General features: G+C 41.3%; 1 protein-coding gene across 1 annotated transcript in view; it reads right to left on the minus strand.

Moving 5' to 3' along the window:
- Nucleotides 1-23,396, minus strand: part of frk (fyn-related Src family tyrosine kinase) — a 92,542-nt gene that overhangs the window by 12,360 nt on the left and 56,786 nt on the right. Inside the window, exons 3-6 of the mRNA XM_067984692.1 lie at nucleotides 12,885-13,048; nucleotides 10,004-10,172; nucleotides 7,327-7,485; nucleotides 1,230-1,411 (exon numbers count right to left, since the gene is read on the minus strand). Of these exons, the coding sequence (XP_067840793.1) occupies nucleotides 1,230-1,411; nucleotides 7,327-7,485; nucleotides 10,004-10,172; nucleotides 12,885-13,048 (674 nt within the window). The remainder of the gene's footprint in view (nucleotides 1-1,229; nucleotides 1,412-7,326; nucleotides 7,486-10,003; nucleotides 10,173-12,884; nucleotides 13,049-23,396) is intronic.

Below are 23,396 nucleotides of genomic sequence, written 5' to 3' on the forward strand. Positions count from 1 at the left end.
ATCCTGATCCTTTGTCCCAATATCATTTCTCTGTATTACAGTGATTCCTTCCTTTATTAACATAGCCACCCCACCTCCCCTTCCTTCCTGCCTGTCCTTCCTGATTGTTAAATACCCTGGCGTATTTAATTCCCAGTCGTTGTCACCCTGCAATGGCCACAAGATCATACCCATACATAGTTATTTGTGCCGTTAACTCATCCATTTTGTTACGAATGCTACGTGCATTCAGCATTGCAGCTGACAGCTGCAACAGGTCCATTTTAACTGGGAGTGTTTCCCCAAGTATGGGAAACAGTCCCAGTTGTCTCTAAAATCCCACCCCTCCTGAAATATTCCATTAATCAGGTCTGTTAATGACCTGAAATAGCAAGGTAAATACTCTCAAGTGGCACCCCGCTGGCTTTAATTGTCTGTGGGAGTCCCACATGCGGGGGCTGCGCGCGCACGTCGGCGCGTCTGTGGGGAACCCGGAAGTGGGCAGGTTGGAGCCGGGCTCCGAACCCGATCCGGGATTCCCCAATTTTCGGAGCCCCTCCCCGCCAGGAACGCACCCAATAGCGGGTGCTAAAATGAAGCCCCAACAGAGGCAAACAACCCATTCTCAGAGATACGAGCTCTTAAAGAAAAACCTCACGCACCATTCCCTTCTTCTGCTTTCTTCAACTTAACTATCAGTGCAGGAAAATGCAACAGGAGGTGGTCTTGAAAATAAAGATTAAAATTTATCAATACCTTAAAACAAATGTTTAGTCACAGAGCCATTGCAAAACCCACAATCGAGGATGCTTTTAATCTGCTTCAAACCTTTATTAATTTGCATCACAACCATTGTGCTGAAGTGAAGATGCCAAAATAAAGTTAGGAAACCATGAAATTGCCAGGAAATTAAAGATACCAAAACAAAAATGCTAAATTTAATACAACAAAAACAAACAGAAAGTAGATAACTAATTTGATGGCAATAATAAATCAAAGCAAAATATTATATTGTTTTAAATTTTAACACAACTTGTCCCACTTTCATATTATGCCAAAACATTTCCCAATTTGTTAAACCTCATATATGCCATCCCTTTCTTTGTTATCTAATCATCAGTTAAACTGATCTCTCATCTTGATCACAACTTTTTTGGCACACAGGCTGATTAACATCTTGCATTTTTTAAGTACTCAGTCTGTTCTTTCACTGAATGAGCACATACTGGGAAATCGATCATTACTCTTACCATAAAAACTCGAGCAAGTCCAAAATCAGCTACTTTGCAGATGTTGTTCTCACCAACCAACACATTCCTGGCAGCTAAATCCCGATGGATGTAATTCTGAACTTCCAGATATGCCATTCCTGATGCCACCTGAGCAGAGATTTCCAGCAGGTCATTTACGTTCAAACTCGTCCCCTGGTCTTCTGTTGAAATTAATACATTTTGTAAATGATAAATTTCATCAATTATTTCCACCCATCCTAAAATTTCTTAACTGATAAAAATATAACTAAAGAAAATTGAGTTTAAACTTCACTGAAGCAGTAATGATAACAGTAAAACTTCAATGCAAGATCTGCTTATAATGAAATTGGACACACAGCTTTCTTTAGAATCCAGAACACTTCCTTTGCTAAAGTCAAAAAGAACCAACAAATGTGCATTTATTGCCCAGCATTTCCTGCAAGTTACGGCGCATCTAAGTTGTAGGGCCTGTTCTATGGCGCAAAAGTCCCAGGAAATGACTTATACCATTAGTTACGCCATGCCATAATTTGCTGGGCATTTTGTGCCACTCCGCCAAGACCCTGGCCAAAACAATTGAAAGTTAATTGTAAAATCGATCATAATCAGCAATGTACTGAATGAACACGATTTTGATCATTGCTGCCACTTAGATCATTACAGAATGGCGCCGATGGGCTCAGTATGTTTGGTATAATCACAGGAATAGGACTGATCACGAGCAATTTGGTTTTGAAATGCAAAATATCGGTGACAATGAAAAAGAATTTGAAATTGAGGGTTTGCTGCATCGAAAAAAAACACATGACCAGTGGCTTTGTTTTTAAACACTTCTGGTACTGTCCCAGTAAAGGTGAATGAAAGAGTTTGCAATTTTAAGACAGCTTTCCTTAGTAAAATGCATCAACAGGCTTTAGAACATCGCATAAAATCGGACAGCAATGGTATTAATAAACATTTACTAAATTCATCTAGAAAACTTTAGATGTTTACAGCAAGTGCGGTGAAATTTATCACATAATATGACATTGCTAACGTATCTAGATCTATAAGAATGACTGACAGTAGTTTGCTGTTATCCCAGATAACCAGCAAACAAAATGCAAAGTGATTTTATTTTTACTCTTAAATCACCAGAAATAAGAGCATTTGTTTAAACACGGCATTTGGAGGTATGGTTTTCATTTTGTATATCCTGGCAGCCTAAACATTTAGTCAGGATTATATTTATTATTCAACACAATGATGGAATTTAAACATATAACTGTTTTAACAAAGTAAAAATGCTCAACCTCTATAGAGCAATGACCTCAGAGTATGGCTTCCTGTGCTGTACACGCGACAAGTCAACAGACTTTTGAGTTAGAGATTTGCCAGTGAGTGCCTTGGCAGATGAAGGACGTTCACTCAACATCTACCATGTAAAATACCAAGATAGAATAATACTTAATAACACACTGGCAAAATGAATCAGTCAGTCAGTTCTCATATTAAGTGGTTCTGTTGAATTCCCCAAACAATTGTGAATGTTCAGGTTGGGAACTCATTTTTGTAAAACTTTCTTTTGACCTAAATGAAAACAGTATATTTAAATTTATATTTTATCAGGATGTAGATACTTTCCTGTGAAATGTGCAGGGTGTAAAAATGACGTATACAACAATGCACAAGATGAATTCAGCGTAAGCAACATTCAATACTGGACAGTGAAATAAACAATCGACCAGCAGTAAAAGGAATACCCTACCTTTTATTTTATATTGTTATAATTTGACAACGTTCAATGCTAAAAACAATAAGTGACAGGTTGCCGATTTAAAAAGATGGGAGCTGTGTCTTTGTATCTATGGCAAGAGAGTTATCGGTTTCTCTACTTGTTTAAACAGTGTTCAGTAGGCCTTGATGCTAGCATATGTAAAGTCACAAGTACATGGATAAGGCACTAGTACTTTGTTTTTTTTTAAAAACAAACAATTTGACGGTTTAACTATCTCATCAAAGCATATCACTTAACGTAACTATTTTCTTTATGGACCTGCTTACAAATAAATAAAGTTGCATAGTGTACAAGAAATAAACAGAAACATAGAAAATAGGAGGAGTAGGCCATTCGGCCCTTCGAGCCTGCTCAGTCATTCAATATGATCATGGCTGATCCTCGATCTCAATACCACCCCCACTCTCTCCCCATACCCCTTGATGCCTTTTGTATCTAGAAATCTATCTAGCTCCTTCTTAAATATATTAAGTGACTTGGCCTCCACAGCCTTCTGTGGTAGAGAATTCCACAGGTTCACCACCCTCTGAGTGAAGAAATTTCTCCTCATCTCAGTCCTAAATGTCCTACCCCGTATCCTGAGACTGTGACCCCGCGTTCTGGACCCCCTAGCCAGGGGAAACATCCAGTCTGACTAGCCCTGTCAGATTTTTATACGTTTTAATGAGATTTTTTTTTCTCAACATTGATTTCAATAACTTCAGATCATAACAATTGCTCCCATTGTTTCGGTCAGCTAGTCCTGGTAATGGTTCTGCTGCTGCCATTTACAGCTACTCCTGACCAATCTTTTGTTAACCTGTCCTATTACCATCTTCCTTGCCTTGCACCATCATCCCTTTTGTCATTTAATCACTCGTGCCCCCTACCCTATCATGGACCATCCCTTTTTTTCTTTCCTCCCCTCCCTCCCCCACTTTCCCTGGCTCTGAACTTGCTCAAAAACTCTTAACATCTTCCAGTTCTGACAAAATGTCTTCGACCTGAAACGTTAACTCCGTTTCTTTCTCCACAGATGCTGCCTGACTTGAGTGTTTCCAGCATTTTCTGTTTCTATTTCAGATTTCCAGCATCCGCAGTATTTTGCTTTTGATACAGCACGGGTTAGATACAGAATAAAGCTCCCTCTACACTGTCCCATCAGACATTCCCAGGGCAGGTACAGCATGGGTTAGATACAGAGTAAAGCTCCCTCTCCAAATAAAAAGAGATGAGAGGCCATCTCCGTTTTACCGGCATCCCAGAATTGGGATTCTGATTCGCCGTTAGCTTGCTGCGGCGTATTCTAAACAGATCTCTGGTAAATTTTGGAGTAAATTTGTGCACAACGGTCTAACTTTTGACCTTTGTCGCCAATATCGCTGTTGCAGGAAATTCCTAGCCTTTCACAATTTCAGGATGTCCAAAGCGCTTCACAGCCAATGAAGTACTTCTGAAGTGTTGTCACTGTTGTAATGTAGGGACAACATGGCAGACAATTTGTACACAGTTAATGACCCAGATAATCTGCTCTAATGATGTTAGTTGAGCAGAATTCCCCAGCTCTTTTTCAAATTGTGTCATGGGATCTTTTACATTTACCTGCAAGAGCAGACGGGGCCTCAATCTTACGGAAAAGATGGCACCTCCAATAGTGAAGTACTCACTCAGTACTGCACTGAGGTTTTGGCTTAGCTAATGTCTTCAAGTCTCTAGAGATGAACTCACAACTTTCTGACTCAGAGGCAAGAGTGCTACCACTGAGCTAAGGCTGGGGAGAATTGTAGGAGCCTAGTAATTTTAGTTTGTTATCTGATTAGTAAATATGACCATAAGTCATTTTTAAATAATCTAATAAACCCAGCAATGGCTACTCCTTCCATTTCCGCAGTCAACTCTGGGATCCCCCAAGGATCTATACTTGGCTCTCTCCTTTTCCTTATCTATATGCTGCCCCTCAATGACATCATCCATAGGCACGACAGCAGCTTTCATATGTACGCTACCTCTTGGCTACCTTCATGCAGTCAGACTGCCTGAGTGACATCAAGTCTTGGACGGGAAGCTCAGTATCAGGCAGACCATCATCTTTGGCCCCCGTCACAAACTCTGCTCTCGTCACTGATTCCATCATTCTCCCTAGCCATTCCCTTAGGTGGACCCAGTACATCTGTAATCTTGGTGTCTTGTTCAACCCTTTAAATCCCACATCCTTTCCATCATATGATTGCTTCCTTCCACCTCCTCAACTTTGCCTGTCTCTGCCCCTAACTCAGTTCTTCCACTATTGAAACTCTCATACATGCCTTTGTCATCCCAGACTTGACAACTCTAAGAGTCTCCTCGCTTCCTTCCCATCCATCACCTTCCATAAACTCCAACTTGTCCAAAACTCTTCTATGTATCCTGTCCCTCACTAAATCCGGCTCGCCCATCACCCTATCCTTTTCAAGCTATACCTGCTCTCAGTCCCACAATGCAGTAAATTTAAAATCCCGTCTATAAATTCCTCCAAGGCCTTGCTCCTTCCTATACCTTCAGCCCCATATTCCCCGCTGAATGCTGCTGTGTTACTGATTCCAGCCTTGTGTGCATTTCCCCCTTTCTTTATTAAGTAAGGACCTCCTCCTGTGCTGTAAAAATAATTAGTCAATGATCTTTGGAATGAGGCATATGCTGACAAAATTATAATTCACACCCACCGATACATGGCATTGGAATCTGCCATCATAAGTGGCTTCTGATAAACAGAATTAAAGCCCAAGTAACCTAATGTAACACAAATTGGTACCAGCGCTCAGCAGTTCTAAATAACAGATATTCCTGATCAATAATGGAGATTACAGTTTGATCAGCAAAATGCAATGCAATGAGATCTTCCCACAAGACTAGACTAATTTTCAATCTTAATAAAGCTGACTACTGTTTGGAGGTGGGGGTAAGGTAGAGACCATGGACACATATTATGACAACCAGATACCTAGAGAGCAAACACAATATATTATGCCTTACAAAAATAAATAGAAACCATCCAGAAAACCCATTGGAAATACATGTCAAACGTAAGGACCCAACCTTGCAGCAGTTATCAGCACCCACCATAACGGACATGCCATAAAGGAGGGAATAGAGGTGGAGGCGCGAAGAGGTTTAGGGAGGGAATTCCAGAGATGAGGGCCTAGACGGCTGACAGCACGACCACCAATGGTGGGATGAAGAAAGTGGAAGGTGCACAAGAGGCCAGAGTTAGAGGAACGCAGAGTTCTTGGAGAGTTGTAGGGCTGGAGGAGGTTACAGAGATAGGGAAGGACGAGACACTGACTGGGAACTGAACCTGGAATCTTCCCAGTCTTCATCAGGCAGTACCACACCACACAATGCAATTACCTTCTTATCTATCTGGGAGGTGGGCCATTTCATTTTTGAATGCATATAATGGTCATCAAGCAATTTGCGCTCCGATTTACAGAGCACAATGGTACTCCAAAATGACATCTGGTAACATGTCAGCCCCAGACACCAGTGCTTCCTGAATTTAGCACTAAGTCACAGTAAAAATTCATTCAGCAAACAATAATTTAAAGCATTTCATCTCATTAAAAGTCATTGAGGAAAAATAACTGCAATGCTCCAAACATGAGTGTGGAAAGCAGGTCATGACTGCAACATTAAAATATACTTTACAGTTGGTTGAAACTAAATTTTACTTCTCACAAGTTACCAGACTATCAGGTAAGTCTCAGAAACACAATTTTTTTTTGAGACACTTTCCTGGAATCTGCCTTTAACTGATGTGTGTTCTCTCTGTTCAACTAAATATAAAGGCTCTGTTTATTATAATTATTTTTATATAGTCAGCTTTGGATATGATCTCAACAATTTAAGAACATCTAAAAAGGAGAAGAAATATGTAGCAAAAGGCACTTTTGTTTCCCTTCCTGTAAGTTTTAGTGTCCTAAAAAAAAGTATTTACCTTATAATGATTTATTTTAAAAGCATCAGTAAAAGATGCTGTCAACATAATTTCAGCCTGCTGCAAAAAAGCTTCATGTCAGCATCATAACCAAATTAAGTAGCAACATCCATGCTCATGGCATTAAAAAAAATTATACACAGCCAATTTCTTTTCAAAAATAGCCACCTAGGTAGGCTCTATCGCACATAAATATCCAGGGGATTGGTGGAAAATGCTAATTTCCTACACATCATCTCCTGTTGAAATTAATTGCACCGTCCTTATCCTCTTGTTAAATTATTGCTGTACGCTGTTGTAGTTTATGATAAGTCGTTTGCTATGAGTTAAAGCTCAGCGGATAATGGAAAGTTACCTATACTTACTGTGCAAGTAGTCAAGCAAACTCCCATTTTTCATCAATTCAGTAATAATGTAAATTGGTTCTTCTACAGTGCACACAGCATACAGCTGAATAAGCTTGGGATGTCTCAGCTTCTTCATTATTTGTGCCTCTCTCAGGAAGTCCTCTTTGGCCATCGTACCTAAAAATGGGCACAGAAAATAAATTTAATCGCCATCCTTATCCAGTGACATCCATGATAAAAGCTAATGGGGGTAATTATAATGCATACATAAAGGATTAGTGGCATTACTTTGGTGTGACCCAAACTTTTCACGTCTCTACTCAGTGTCAGTTGGGTTCAGTGGTAGCATTCTCACCTTTAGGTCGAAAGATTGTGGGTTCAAGTCCCACTCCAGGACTTAAGCACATAATCTAGGCTGATACTTCAGTGCAGTACTGAGGGAATGCCCATGCTGCCTAACTATATGATGATGTGGAGATGCCGGTGATGGACTGGGGTTGACAATTGTAAACAATTTTACAACACCAAGTTATAGTCCAACAAATTTATTTTAAATTCCACAAGCTTTCGGAGGCTTCCTCCTTCGTCAGGTGACGTTCACCTGACGAAGGAGGAAGCCTCCGAAAGCTTGTGGAATTTAAAATAAATTTGTTGGACTATAACTTGGTGTTGTAAAATTGTTTACAATTAACTATATGATAGCATAACTCAGAAGTGTAACTTTAGGACCACTCACGATCTGAACTATATCTCATGTATTTCGCACATTCTCTCACATGCACTTCGCCAATCTTATTGAAGGCGGACTGAGAAATACTTAGAAACACAACAACAATTTGCACTTGTTTAGCTCCTTTAACGTAGTAAAACATCCCAAGGCACTTCATAGGAGCGTTAGCAAACAAAGATTGATACTAAATCACATGATGAGATATTAGGACAGGTGACCAAAAGCTTGGTCAAAGAGGTAAGTTTTAAGGAGTGTCTTAAAGGAGGAGAGAGAGAGGTAGAGAAGTTTAGGGACAAGGCCAGATATGAATTGTTAAGCTGCTTTATTTCACAGACAGCAAGGCAACGTACAGAAAAAGAGTAAAAAATCCTTGTTGTATCAATTTGAAATAGACTAAGTACCAATATTCGACAAACTGGCCCGCCTGGCTTTAATACATATTGTCAATGCCTATAGCCTGTGGTCTTTCTTTTTAAACCTGTGTGAATTCACTTTGTTTCAAAAGACAACACTACACATAACTCAATTCCAAAATCATTTCAATGAAAAATTCTGAAATATGACACCTTCCTGTAACGGGATGACCAAAAGTATACGCAATACTCCAACTACAGCCTAAGAAAGATCTTGGACGGTTTACATGCTGATTTGCATAGAAGTGGCGAGCTACCAGTGCAATCTGGGCGCATTGGTAACTCGTCATTCGGGGTAGGGGGGGAAATCCAGCAGCCTGTCCTCAGAGTTGAGCTAGCAGGAATCAATTAAAGGGGAGGGCTAAGCCGATTGGGGGGGGCGGGGGGAGTGCGGAAAGAGAGGGGAGGATTTTGAGCAGTGGTGGACAAGGAAGTTAACATTTGGGATGATTTTTATTGAGGTGTCGGAAGAACAATGATGCTCACCCTGCTGCCAAAAGCACCACCACACCTATATTTTTATGTGCTGCAGTGCAGCCTCCATCAATTCCTTTAAAGGATGCTGGTTGTAGCTACTTTCCACTAAGGGGCAACGAGCAAGTCCTGCACTGCGGTGTTTCCACGCTCTCCCACACTAAAACGGCACGGAGGTCTTACCTATGTCAGGGAAACCCAATTTGCATGGCCTAATGAAGCTCCCGCCTATTTCTGGCAGCTACATTGGCCACCTATATTGATGCCCACTGGAAAATGACAGGAAGGAAGATGGAGAGAAGTACTAGTTTGCAATTTTGATCTCGCTTTCGCCCCATTCCTGCTTCAAAGCAGAAACCAAAGTCGGGCCTAAATTTCTAGACACAAAACCAAGAAATTGGTTTGCTTTTTCTACTTACTTGTGCGGCCACTTTTAATGACCTGATCTGCATGCCTGCAAATCAAGGTCCTTCTGCTTCACTACTCAATTTAAAATCTTACCATTTAAGGTGTATTTCCTTTCTCTATTCTTGTTTCCAAAATGTATTATTTCTCATTTTTCTGTACTGACCAACGTAGCTCACTCATTTGCCCATCCTGCTTGCCTATTTATCCTCCTGCAGTTTTTCACAATCACCACAATTTGTCATGCCCTCCAAATTGGTGTGGTCGGCACATTTTGATATTGTTCCCTCAATTGATATGTCCAGATCATTTGTGTATATAGCAAATAAAAATAGTCCAATCACATCACTCACCATATATTTCCAGTTTCAAACATTTTTTTTACCCTTTGTTTTCTGCCCTCTAAACGTTTCTCTATTCATCTCCCATTAATTCCATGTGTCATTATCTTTGCCACAAGTTTCTTAATTGGTGCCTTATCAAATGCTTTTTAAAATTCCAATAAACCACTTTCATTGCAATTCATTTATCTACATTTTCATGTCTGTACATGTTATCTGGTAATTTTTTTTTATTTAATCAGTGCTCCACTTAATTTGACATCACTAGTACTAATTTCCTACTTTGTTAATCTCAAGTATTGCATCTCCAAAGATCAAACGAGTGATCATACCAGTTTTTAATGTTTTTATTGCAACTTGAGTTCTCTCATTCCAAACTCCTTGCCATACTTCTCCGAACATTCCAGCTCCTAATTTCTTTATCATTTTCAGAGAGTTACGAGGGATTTCCCATTGATCCACAGTGTTGTAGGATAATCCAACAGTTACTGGTGTTTCCAGCTGATGATTTAAAACAAAAAAAAGAGTTAAACATATAATGCATTCCAATATCATACAAAGAGAGCCAGTGAATAGAATACATTAGATTAAGGATAAATTAAAATGAAGATTCAGATTGTGAAATCCATAAGAAACACTTGGCTTGATTTTGTCAGAAAGAAAACTCAGTATTACTAACAAAACAAATTATTTTTAAAGAAAATGACACTTAACCACAATCTATGGTTTCTGTTATGTTTTTGAGTTGAAGTGAAGTGGTTGTGGGCATGCATCATGAAAGTGGCAATATAATCTGAGAATCAGGTAGACAATCTCACTACTGAGCACACTAAAGCTACCTCCAGCAGTTAGTCTCACATTAAGTCCAGCATGGTGCAAAGCACCCTTTTATAAGCGTTAGGCTCTGTATTGGATCTCCCAAAACATAATAAACTTAATAAATTTTTAATTTACTGAGAGAAGCTACGCACACAATTATTGTCATATCAGTGTGCTGCTCAGATATAAAAGTTCTGCTCATGGGTACAAGCATACATCCCCTGTGCTCTGTTACCACTGAAATCAATGTGAGCCATAACGAGGTAATATAACTCAGGTCTGCTGCCTAAACACTACATTAAAAGGAAAAAAGGAAAGGAATTGCATTTATATATGAATTTATTCATGAATTCAGCATGTCCCAAAGAGCTTTACAATCAATCATTTAGTTTTGAAGTGTAGTCGCTGTTTAATGTTGGGAAATATGGCAGCCAATTTGCACACAGCAAGGTCCCACAAACAGCAATGAGATACATGGCCAGATAATCTGCTTTTAAGTGATGTTGGTTGAGGGATAAATATTGGCCAGGACACCAGGAGAACTCCCCTGATCATCTTCGAATAGTGTCATGGGATCTTTTACCTCCACCCGAGGGGGCAGTCGGGGCTTCGTTTAACATCTCATCTGAAAGACTGCACCTCCGAGTGCTGCACTGAGTGTCAGCCTGGATTATGTGCTCAAGTCTCTGGAGTGGGGCTTTGAACCCACAACCTTCTGACTGAGAGGCGAAAGTGCTACCACTGAGTCAAGGCTGACACTGGACATGGTCTCAGGCCAGTAAGGATGTTTCCCGAATTGAGAGGATGCAACTATCAGGAAAGATTGAACAGGCTGGAGCTCTTTTCCCTGGAAAAGAGAAGGCTAAGAGGAGACCGAATAGAGATCTTTAAAATTATGAAGGGTTTCGACAGGCTGGATGTAGAGAAACTGTTTCCACTTGTGGGTGAGCCCAGCACAAGGGGACATAAATAGAAGATAGCCACTAACAGATCAAATTAAGAATTTTGGAGAAGTTTCTTTGCACAAAGTGATGAGAATGTGGAACTCACTGCCACAGAGTAGTTGAAGCAGACAGCATTGATGCATGTATGGGGAGGCTTGGTGTACACATGAGGGAGAAGATAATAGAGGGATATGGGGGCAATTAGCATGGGAATAGGCTCATGTGGAGTAGAAAGACTGGCAATGACCAGTAGGGCAGAATCCTCTGTTTCCGTGCTGTAGATTCTATATAATTCTGTGTAATTCTACACAATTCAGTAACTGTAGTGTAACAGGAGCTTTCAAAATAAGCATAATATGATAGAGGTATTCAAAATAATGAAGCAGGTTTCATAAGGAAAAGAGAGAAAAACTATTGCCACTAGTCACTGAGTCAATAACTATAGGGCATAAATTTATGATCAACATCAAAAGAACAAAGGGAAAGGTTTGTTGTTTCACTTCCTCCCCTTTTTCCCTCCTTTTTTCCCCCCTTTTTTTCCCCCAACCTTACAACAATGCTCGCTTATCTTTTTGGTTTCAATTTTGATGAAGAGCCACCCACGTGAAAAGGTTAACATGTCAATTCCTTTTCTGGATGCTGCATGAACTGATGCATACCTCCAGCACTTTCTGTTTAATTCACATTTCCAATTTTTATTAATTCCTCATTATCTGCAGGAATTAATTAACTTTTTTTTCCTTGGTGGGAGGAGAAAACTTTAACCTGTGCTTTTAGCAATTATTAAGTGTTTTCACTGCTGGGCAGGACAGAGGACTATGGATCTTGAAGTGTCAGTGAAATAGTGGTTTAATCCACCCAAACAGAAACAAAACCAACAAATAGAACACACCTATTGGGAGAATCTTTTGCTTGATAAATCAACTCTCAAAAGCCTTTACAATCTACAGAACTGCTCAGCTAACACCTAAGCTTGCCAAGGCTTCTTCAACAGCACCTCCCAAACCCGCGACCTCTTCCACCTAGAAGGACAAGAGCAGCAGGCACATGGGAACACCACCACCTGCACGTTCCCCTCCAAGTCACACACTATCCTAACTTGGAAATATATCGCCGTTCCTTCATCGTCGCTGCGTCAAAATCCTGGAACTCCCTTCCTACCAGCACTGTGGGAGAACCTTCACCACACGGACTGCAGCGGTTCAAGAAGGCGGCTCACCACCACCTTCTTAAGGGCAATTAGGGATGGGCAATAAATGCAGGCCTCGCCAGCGACGTCCACATCCCATGAACGAATAAAAATAAGCATCAGAAAGCTTTGTGACAACAAAAGAGAAACACTCTCTCAATGTTATTTATTCTGGGTAAATTAATGATGAATAAATGAGTCATTAAAATAAATCTTATTGATAAAATTAAACATTTGCTTTAATTTGACACATTACTTCACCTTCCGACATGGAGCATCAAGTCTTGTACACAAGCCATCTTGGCTTTTCATATAGTGGCTGACAAGTTCTGCCAAGGTTTGAAATGTTGTTCTTCTTGAAATAAAAAATCCACCTTCATCCAGCCGTCTGATTTTATAATGTTTCACAGTCTCTCCATCACAAACTGTAAAATATGTTTTAAATACAGAAATAAACAAGGCAGCATTCATAATGCATTTTATTAAAAGCAGTATTCACACAATGTTAAAAGTTGGTGACTGTTTGAGGGACAGCAAAGGGAAAGAGATGGCTTTAAACCTAACCTGGAGTTCAACTGTCTTTGGTCGCTTTGATTTGAACTAAACCTGGACCAATGTGCCTACCCATAATGGATCGTTAGGGATCAGCTGGAAAAACAAAATAACCAACTACAAAAAAAAGAAATTTGATGGAGTGGGGGAGTAATGTGTGCCTATATCAGAACTTCTTTTCCAAATACCCATATTAACCCCACTAAACATATCACCATTTTGGACTCTGTGTTTGCTTTTGAATTACAGTAGAGAAAAACTGGTTCAACGGCATTCGTAAGCCTCAGAAGTGAAGCAGAACTCATATGGAGCGATTTTCTGCTTGCGCTCATAATGGGCGAGATGTGGGCTGGCTGTTTGTGTTATTCACCCGATGACATGGGCAAGAGGCACAAACCATTGTCAGGTTCGCGCCTCATTTCAATATGATGGGCAAGCTTTCAACCCTACTCATGCTGGATATTATGGCCGGTGGCGGGGGGGGGGCAGAGGGAGGTGGGTATTGGGTGGAGAGGGAACTCAGCCAGCAGTGACGCCATCTAAAAGGCAGCCTGCACCTCTTAAAGGGAGGTGTACTTTGTCTTTGCTGTATGATTCTGTGCTGTAATGGAGTCACAATGAGTACGGCAAGGACCCAAAGATTTTCCTACAGTGCCATGGAGGTCCTTGTGGAGGTCAGCAGGAGGAAGGAGTATCTCTTCACAGCTGATGGGAGAAGACTACCAACAGTAGACAGGGGTGGCCAAGCAGGATCTGGCAGCAGTGTGGAAAAAAATTCAATGATTTAACCAGAGCTGCTAAGAGTCCTACTCACATCTCTCTTACTCTCTGCTCAGCCTTGCACCACTCAACTGTACCCCCCAGTACTCACGAGCCATCTTTCCCGTGTCCCATCCCTCTCCTCCAATCACAACTGAACCTCCATCTGGTGCCACTTGAGACTCTGCGCCTGCTGCTGCCCTCGTTTTCCCACACCGGCTGTTTGTTTCTCTCTCAATCCAATTATGCTACCCTGACACACACATCTTCACAACTCAACAGATCTCACCACAACACACTCCCTCTCTTCTTGCAGGACAAGCTGGCACACAATACCAGAGAGCAGATACGCACAGGAGAAGGGCCATCATCTACCCGAGTGCTCACACTAATGGAAGAGGTTGTCATGGATGTAGTGGGCAGATTGCGGGCCAGAAGCTTGGCAGACGACAAAGCCCGAGGAAACGTCCCACAGGATGTTTGGTCATCTTACCCTTTTTTTCTTGTCTCACTGAACTCTCTCCCTCACACATGCTACATGACAACCTGGTGCTGCCACTTACCTGCTACTTCTTACCCTTTCCACTAATTACTAACCCTTGGCCTCACTCCCCTCTTTCTAGGTCCATCAAAAGTCCAAGGCCCAGTGCAGAAGAAGAGGAGATCAGCCCTTTGGAAGATGTACCATGACTCGTTTTCACTCTTGCGAGCGCCAGCTCAGAAATCGGCACCCCATGTACAGTAGAGAGTCAGTAGAGGGATCTGCACTGGGTGAATCATTGGTCTGGATATAAGTGAGGGGGGATTGAGAACTGGTGCAGGATACCACGCACAGACCTGCAGGATGCACTGCCTGGCACAGTCCAGCTGCACGTTTGGCGAGTGAAAGCCTTTTCTATTCATGTATGTTCCAGGGTTCTAATGTGGAGGATGCAAGGCTATTGACAGATTCACAGATCAGCCATGATCTTATCAAATGGCGGAGCAGGCACGAGGGGCTGAATGGCCTACTCCTGTTCCTATGTTCCTATTGTGCCCTGCAGCTGGTGAAAGCCTGCGATCCTGCCAACACCCACAGCTCTGTCTTCTTGCTTTGCTGCCTCCATAGTCAAGCAGCTGAACTTGTTTCCTATGGCGAAGAGGGCAACCATAACCTGCTTGATGCAGGCATTCATCGCAAATGACTAGTGTTACTATGTCACCTGCTGCAACCTGGAATGACCCTGATGCATAGGAATTCAGGGCCACAGTCACCTTCAGAGCTACAGGCAATGAGGAGTGTCATCTGGTGCTAGGCTCCAGCTGTCACTGCGGCAGGCGACATATAGCTCTGTAGCGGCCTCCCTGGTGACACAGACACAGCTCTTCACTGAACTGCAGGTACGGAATTCTTGCTGTGTAAAGCCGTGTGGGCTAAGGCTGCTTGCAAACCCTCCTGTTTTACTCCCTTCTCTCTGCAGCTGCAGGTTCCTGTTCCTCCTCCTCCTGTTCCTCCAATACAATGGCAGACTGACAATCACTCCTATGTTGCCAAAAGGAAATTCTCTCCAAGCTCCAATAAATAACTTGCCACAAATTTTGCTACAGTGGCCAACACAGCCAGCACAAAAGCCCACTAGCAATCTAAAATAACTAACCAGGAACTTTCTAGACTAGAGCCGAGGATCCCCTTAAACAACTCTGCTACAGCTTCCCTCTCGATTGTTTTTTAAAATTCGTTCATGGGATGTGGGCGTCGCTGGCAAGGCCAGCATTTATTGCCCTTGAGAAGGTGAGCCGCCTTCTTGAACCGCTGCAGTCCGTGTGGTGAAGGTTCTCCCACAGTGCTATTAGGAAGGGAGTTCCAGGATTTTGAACCAGCAATGATGAAGGAACGGCGATATATTTCCAAGTCGGGATGGTGTGTGACTTGTAGGGGAACGTGCAGGTGGTGTTGTTCCCATGTGCCTGCTGCTCTTGTCCTTCTAGGTGGTAGAGGTCGCGGGTTTGGGAGGTGCTGTCAAAGAAGCCTTGGCGAGTTGCTGCAGTGCATCCTGTAGATGGTACACACTGCAGCCACTGTGCGTCGGTGGTGAAGGGAGTGAATGTTTAGGGTGGTGGATGGGGTGCCAATAAACAATGGGTTGCCGCGCATGATTTGTGGGTGGGTTTTAGAATGGGGGAACCTCGCACTGAGGCATTTGAAAATAGCAGTAGGGTCTTGCAACAGACAGAACCCTCATTAGCATATATTTATTAGGTGCCTTCCAATTTTCGGTGAGCACACTGGATGACTAAAATGCATGCGACTCAAAATAGCATTGGGCGCACTCTCAGCAGATATCGGGTGAGCGAGGACCCCACACAATATTCTGAGGCCTAGCGTCCATTTTAACAGTGCAAATTAAGCAGGAGAAAATAGAAAATCTCCCCTGTTGTTTTCCAGATTCAATACATACTCCTTTTAGATTATACCCCCAGAGGCACAGTAGTGCCTTCTAAACAAAGCATGGACACAGGGTGTGGGGAGGGCGTGTCAATGCCTCTGTGCCATTTATGCTACAAAGTAAGCTCATATCCACCTGGAAAACGGCCCCCCTTTGTAACACAGTGTAATGTGCATGGATGAAAAACGTGATCCAAGGATACACCGCATCATAATCCTAAAAGGCAGTTTACTTGATAATAAAAAATTTAAATGAAGACTTTTGATCTAATCTGCAGTATTCAGGTCACACAGCAGTGGGGTAGCTTGGCTGCGCAGCAGCAAGATGGGGTGAGCAGTGCATCGTGACATGAAGGACAACATGCTACGGTCAGCATACTCTTAAGTTGCAGAAGGGGAGGCACTGTCCGTTCACGATTTATGTTCCGAACTGTGCTGCCAGCAGCAATACTGTAGGTTAAAAGAGTACATCAGCGGGATGGCATTATAAGGCTAGTCCATCCTGTAAAAATTGAAATGCTGGCCTCACCTCCCCTCCTCCAGGTAAACAAAAATAGCAAATGACTGCTTGCTCTTCAAGAGAACCAGGTCTGTATTCCTAGAAAAATTAAGGGACACTCCATAAAGTACTGGAGCATCATTGTATTTGATCAGCCTGCTGGTGAGCATGAAATTGTGTTGGTTTAATGTATCTTTTGGGTCTTTTAATGTATCTTTGTGTAAAAGCATTTTACTGTTGAAATGAGTCAGTGTTTCCCGAAAAGCTTATACAATAAGTAGGTATCAAGTTAGAACAACCAATGCTGAACAGTGGTTGCGCCAAAAATAGAGGTTTAGGCCCATGAGACATATATTGGCTTTATGTACAGGTGTCACTTTCGTGTTGTGTCAGCTTAAAATTGAAGCAAAACATTTCCTTGGAAAACTGTAATGGCTGCTGGGAAAAGGTGCTTGGTCCCAAATTATTCAAGTTATAGGTTCTTTGAAGGAGAAAGACTGAATTAGACTAATTCCTGTCAAGTGTGAACAGCAGACTATTCGGCTACCCAGAAACCTCCATTCAAGCTATTTCCGTTGTCTACTTATTAATAAAATCATTAGTGCTTAGATTGTATCTTAATAGTCAGGCAATCAACAACAATTTGCATTTATATAGTTCCTTTAATGCAGAAAAACATCCTATGATGCTTCAGAGAGGCACAATCAGAAATAAATGGACACTGAGCTGAGGAAGGAGATAGTAGGATGGGTGATGAAAAACTTAGGCAAAGAGGTGGGTCTTAAGGGTGAGGGGGAGACGGAGAGGCAGAGGAGTTTAAGGAGGAAATTCCAGAGTATGGGGCCTACACGGCTGAAGAAGCAGCCACCATTGGTGGAGTGAAGGGAGAGGGGGAAGCACAGAAAGCCAGATCTTGGAAGGAGGGGGGGATTGTAGGGCAGGAGGAGGTTACAAATGCTGGGAGGGGGCATGGCCATGAAGAGGTTTAAATACAAGGATTGGAATTTTAAAAATTGCAGGGGGACAGGAGAGATGGGTGAGCGGGACGGTGTGAGTTGTGAAAAGAACAATAATTTCACGTGGTAAAAGTTGGTATAAAATATCAAAAACGTGTTGACAGAAAAATTCATTTCAGAAATTGAGTCTGTTGAGATTGTACCTTAACTCATGACTGAAAAACAGGTAATCTGTCTTTATATTCATATGAAATACATTTAGAGTTCAATTTAGACTGAGTTCAATACATCAGTCACTTATGTAGCTCATCATCTGTGGCCCCCTGTGATCACAGGATCCAAAAGAGAATTAAGTTGCTCTTGTCTTCCAAAAAACAGTGACTTATTTACATTCAAGACAACAACAATTTATATCCAAGATAAGCAAAATAAATGAGAGGAGACCAACCCACCCAGAAAGAAACATAACTTAAAAATAAAAATTTAGAACACACAATAGACCAAAGAAGCAAATAATGTGGACTGACACAAATCAGTTTTATTCTGTTCAAAATTAAACTCCCAAGTTCTCTCAATAGACTAATAACTTATATACTACCAATTTTGTGCAGAAGATAAGTATTTATCAGTAGAATTTTCAGTATAAAAATTTTTCCTTTGCAAACTGCCACCCTTATACTGTTGCTGGCGACACTCACTGGAAGGCGTTGGCTTGACTGCACAATGATGTATCAGCTCCAGTATAACAACTGGAGCAGACATATTAATCCAGAAATTGAGGACAGAACTGGTCTAATTAGCATGAGACTAGCCCTACTCTTCCCTCTTCAGGCTGGTAGACTTGAGTTGATAAGTAGATTTTTTTTAGCATGCGCCGCACAGCTGAGTGCTCCCTTCTCCTTCAAAGATCACTGTGCACATATCCATTACGCATACATGCACACAATAGTGCCCCAAGGTTGCTGCAGGATTGCAGCAGTCCTTGGCAGCAAAGAGGAGCATTGCTGTTAGGAAGTGCTTTATATTTTTTTTAAATTGCATTAATCAAGGGGAGGGATATTAGCGCCAGAAATGGAACTCAATGATCTCATTGAATGGTGAAGCAGGCTCGAGGAGCCGAATGGCCTACCCCTGCTCCTATCTCTTATGCTAACTCTTTCTATTTCAGCCATCCATTGTTGACAGGCACAGCACAGTCATGATGCAGAGTGAAGCTCGCTCTATCCTACCCTAACAATGTATAAGAGTACAAAAGTAAGGAAGTCATGATAAACCTTTATCAATCACTAGTTAGGCCCTAGCTGGAGTATTGTGTACAATTCTGGGCACCACACTTTAGGAAGGATGTCAAGGGCTTAGAGGGTCAGAGGAGATTTACGAAAATGGTGCCAGGTATGAAAAACTTCAGTTACGTGGAGAGACTAGAGAAGCTGGGGTTGTTCTCCAGAGAAGGTTATGGGGAGATTTGATAGAGGTGTTCAAAGTGATGAAAGGTTTTGATAGAGTAAATAAGGAGAAACTGTTTCCTGTAGCAGAAGGGTCGGTGACCAGAGGACACAGATTTAAGGTAATTGGCAAAACAAGCAGAATTTTTTTTTATACACCGAGTTGTTATGATCTGGAATGCACTGCCTGAAAATGGTGGTAGAAGCAGATTTAATACTAACTTTCAGGGAATTGGATAAATAATTGAAGGTGAAAATTTTGCAGGGCTATGGGGAAAGGGCAGGAGAGTGGGACTAATTGGATAGTTCTTTCAAAGAGCCAGCACAGGCATGATGGGCTGAATGGCCTCCTTCTGTGTTATATCATTCTATGAACAATGTGTCCCAGTCCTAAACTCAGAAGAACCCCCACTTCTGCAGCAATGAGACATTTTTTTCCATTTCCCAAACCAACCATCCTGTGGCTTCTCTCAGTGAGGCTGTCAATGAGTTCCAAATTAGGGACAGTTTTGAACTGGATTGAGACTGCCCAAACTCAATTCCTTTATAGAGAAGACAGACCTGTCTGGGCAGGGTTTTAACTGAGGTCCAAGAGGTGAAAGGCTGGAGTCTAACCCATTGTGCCAGACAGCTCCTAGAAGGAAATGCTTGAACCCTGTAGACTCAGGTAAACCTACTTTATATGATGTGCTCGTAGTATAATAGCAGCATCACAACCCCAGTAATAGGACCAAAAATTGAGGGTCCATCTCACTATTCTGATGCTTCAAGTAGATATTGAGGATCTCGTGGCACTATTTGAAAAGTAGGGCTCTCCGTCTGTTCCATCACAAAAAAGGAGACGGATTAACTGGTCATTCACCATATCACTCTTTGTGTGATGCTCTACGTGCATAATGACTGCCACATTAACTGCACTTTTTTAAAAAAAGTATTTCACTGTGGGAAGTTCTTTGAGATATTTTGGTGTGAAAGGGACAACATAAATTTAAGTTTTTAAAAAATGTTTTAAACAGACTGATTATGATAATGAAAAGAACATTATCTAAGATCCCCAAAATCCTCAGCCATTATATAAAAGAGGGGAGTTCTCCCAATATGCTGATTAACATTTATCCTTCAACTACCATCACTAAAACAGATGTCATTTATATTATTGCTGTTCGTGGTTGCAGTTTGCAAATTAGCTGCGACATTTCCCTACGTTACAACAGTGATTACACTTCAAAAGTATTCCAATGGCTGTGAAGTAGATTGGGACATCCTGAGGTCGTAACAGGCACTGAACAAATGTAAGTTCTTTCTTTAAAATGTAGCTCAACATGTCAAATACAGTCATGGTTCTTTTCTGTTCTGTTTTGTGTCAAGCATCCCTACAAAAAGATAAAGTTTGTGTATGACGTTCACCAGATCTCTTTCACAAAACCATTGTCCTTGCATGAAATAACTGCTTTGTTTTGTCAGAAGCAGTAGGCACTGCATCTGGACAGATATAAAAGGGTTCAGTTAATTCAAGATTGACAGAGTTATTGAGACTAGTAGAAACTAAAACCATTACCTACTAATTATTGGTTCTATGTTGTGAGATGTAAAAAAATCAAATATTTTAGATGTAGAAGAAAACAAGAATATTTTTCAAAATGATAATCATTGTTCAAATGACTCAAACTACTTTGCAATGCAAATGTATTCCCCTACCCTTCAATTATCCAAGCTATTATTGCCAACATTGCTTCTTCACCATCATGCTGTAGTCCATTTCCTGACTTTGTTGCTGAGAACTTTCATCGCAAGAATATTATGCATTACTAGTTAAGAAAGTAATGGGCCAGAAATCACTTCCGAAATAACGGTAGAGCTCAACAGCGCTCGCAGTTTTTAGTAGTGAATTGAAGGAGCAAGTTCCCGCGTTTGCACACGCGCAGTAAAACCCGTGAACTTGCTCCTAGTGATTCGTCAGTGATATGACAGCTTCGAATTAAAGGGACAGCGCATGCTGCAATCAGAGAAATCATTGAAAAAGTGCAAACTTGCTTATCTGCCCAGCTGAAAAGTAACTAATTATGCCACCAAACAGGTAAGGTTAAAAATACCAGACCTAAACTAAGTTTTAAAAGCACGGTTAGTCTTAATGACTGCCAAACAACTAAAAATTAACTTTTAAAAATGTAAAGTCTCATGTTACTTCTTATTTTAATAGTTTTTGTTCATTAAAGAAAATATTTTTTTAATTTTTTTAAATTTTTTTCCCTTCTGTCTCTTTAATTTCATTATTTCTTTAGCTTTTTATTAAAAAATATATTTTTTTTTATTTACAATGATATCCAGAATACTAACTTTCAACGAATGAAGTTTGCTTGCCTGCTTGAGCAATACAGGTTGAATGCTCAGAAGCTGGATTGATAGCGCACACTTTCTTAAAAGTTCAAATTCAAGCAATTGGATGCCGCAGTGCCCGCAGTAATTATTTTCGTTAATTAAATTCGCAGGAGTTGCAATGAGCAATACCTCGCTGCTCTGCACGATTTCTGGCCCAATGATTCTACACTTGAAACGAATCATAGGATCATCAATAATGCACTCAAATGTATGGACAATTAGTGTATAATATATTTGGGAATTGTTTGCATGGTAGGCAAACATGCATATGTAAACCAAATATTTTTGATGTCTAATTAAGCAGTTTCTTTGGTAACATTAGTCACTCAATATATAAAACAAATTTCATAAAGAATGAGAAATGATTAAAAGGAAAAAGCCGATGAATAAAGTTAGTGTTTATATCTTGAAAGTAAACTGCAAATGCTGAAAATTTAGAATATGCTGGAAATTAGCCTTAGGAAGGAGAAAAGGTTAATCTTTTTTGGTAGACACTCTTTGCTGGAACAGTAAAATGGTGTTCAGCTTCTATGATATGCGTGCTAATGTTGCATTCCAAGGAAAGTTGCACAGCATCACTTGGTGAATTTACAAAATGTAATGTGATTTCAGATTCACACGTGACTAACAGAATGAAATCCAGACATTCAGTGCTGCCATGAAATTTGATGAGAAAATTTACAGGCCACTAGATGGCACAAAAAATCACTTTTTAAAGGCGCTTTACATTCCAGGACAAAACTAGTAGTTGCACGTTTTTAAATCTACATTTAACAACTAAGATCATTCAGTGGCCCATCCAGAGACAAAGGAGTCAAATTCCTTTGCCCATTCAGTTGGACTACCACCATAACTCTTGCAAGAGCCCAGTGGAACGGCTTGGAAAAGAAACCAGGACCAGGACCAGGAATGTGCCAAATCTCAACCTTCATTTGGAATTCCAGCTCAGCCTTGTATGGGATGGAGTCTCTGCCATCTTTTAAAAGGCCAGTCACTTGGAGGAGGCTCCATACACAGGCAACTCCCGCTTCCCCAGCCCATAAGGGACCAAGTATGACAACGGAGAATGATACGCCCAGTGAGATGAGGCATACAGGTCTCCAAAAGGGTACAAGTACGCCCACCATGGGTCTTGGCCAGGGAAGTGGCCTGAACGCTTGAAGTTTAGGGACTTCTTCAAAAAAATATTGATAGATTGGCCCCAGGACTAAAGGGGTACAATGTATGGGATCTCCAGGTTGAGGCCTGGGCAGCCAATGATGGCCAGATATTGGAGTTTCTGGCAGCACAGGGCAGGAGGGCGCCCATAGTGGCACAGGTGCCCACTGACCCAATGTAAATGAGGTGCCCTCACATTGACCCCACAAAAAAAAACTGCAAATGGTGAAAATTTGGAATAAATGCTGGAAATTAGCATCAGTAAGCAGAAAAGACAGAAACTTCAACAGGGTCAGCACCGCAGGGCATCGGAGGGCCCAATTCTGGCATAACCGTTGGGGTTACAGCCTATGGATTTTAGGGGCCAAGGTGCTCTTACCTTACTCCAGTGTCATTGACTCTATGTCCATGGGTCTTGCATCGATGACCAACACTGGCTAGTATAAAAGCACTGCCCTCCATCTGACCAACAACAGAAACTCACTTGGTTGTGAGCCTTCCAATCTGTTGTCAGATTACAACCTCCCTCTTTGGCCTTCTAAACATGTTGAATTAGTTCAGCACATCAGTATGTTTAAAATAGCATCATAATGTAACTAT

This window comes from Heptranchias perlo, chromosome 5, assembly GCF_035084215.1.
Source record: "Heptranchias perlo isolate sHepPer1 chromosome 5, sHepPer1.hap1, whole genome shotgun sequence".
Taxonomy (NCBI): Eukaryota; Metazoa; Chordata; class Chondrichthyes; order Hexanchiformes; family Hexanchidae; genus Heptranchias; species Heptranchias perlo.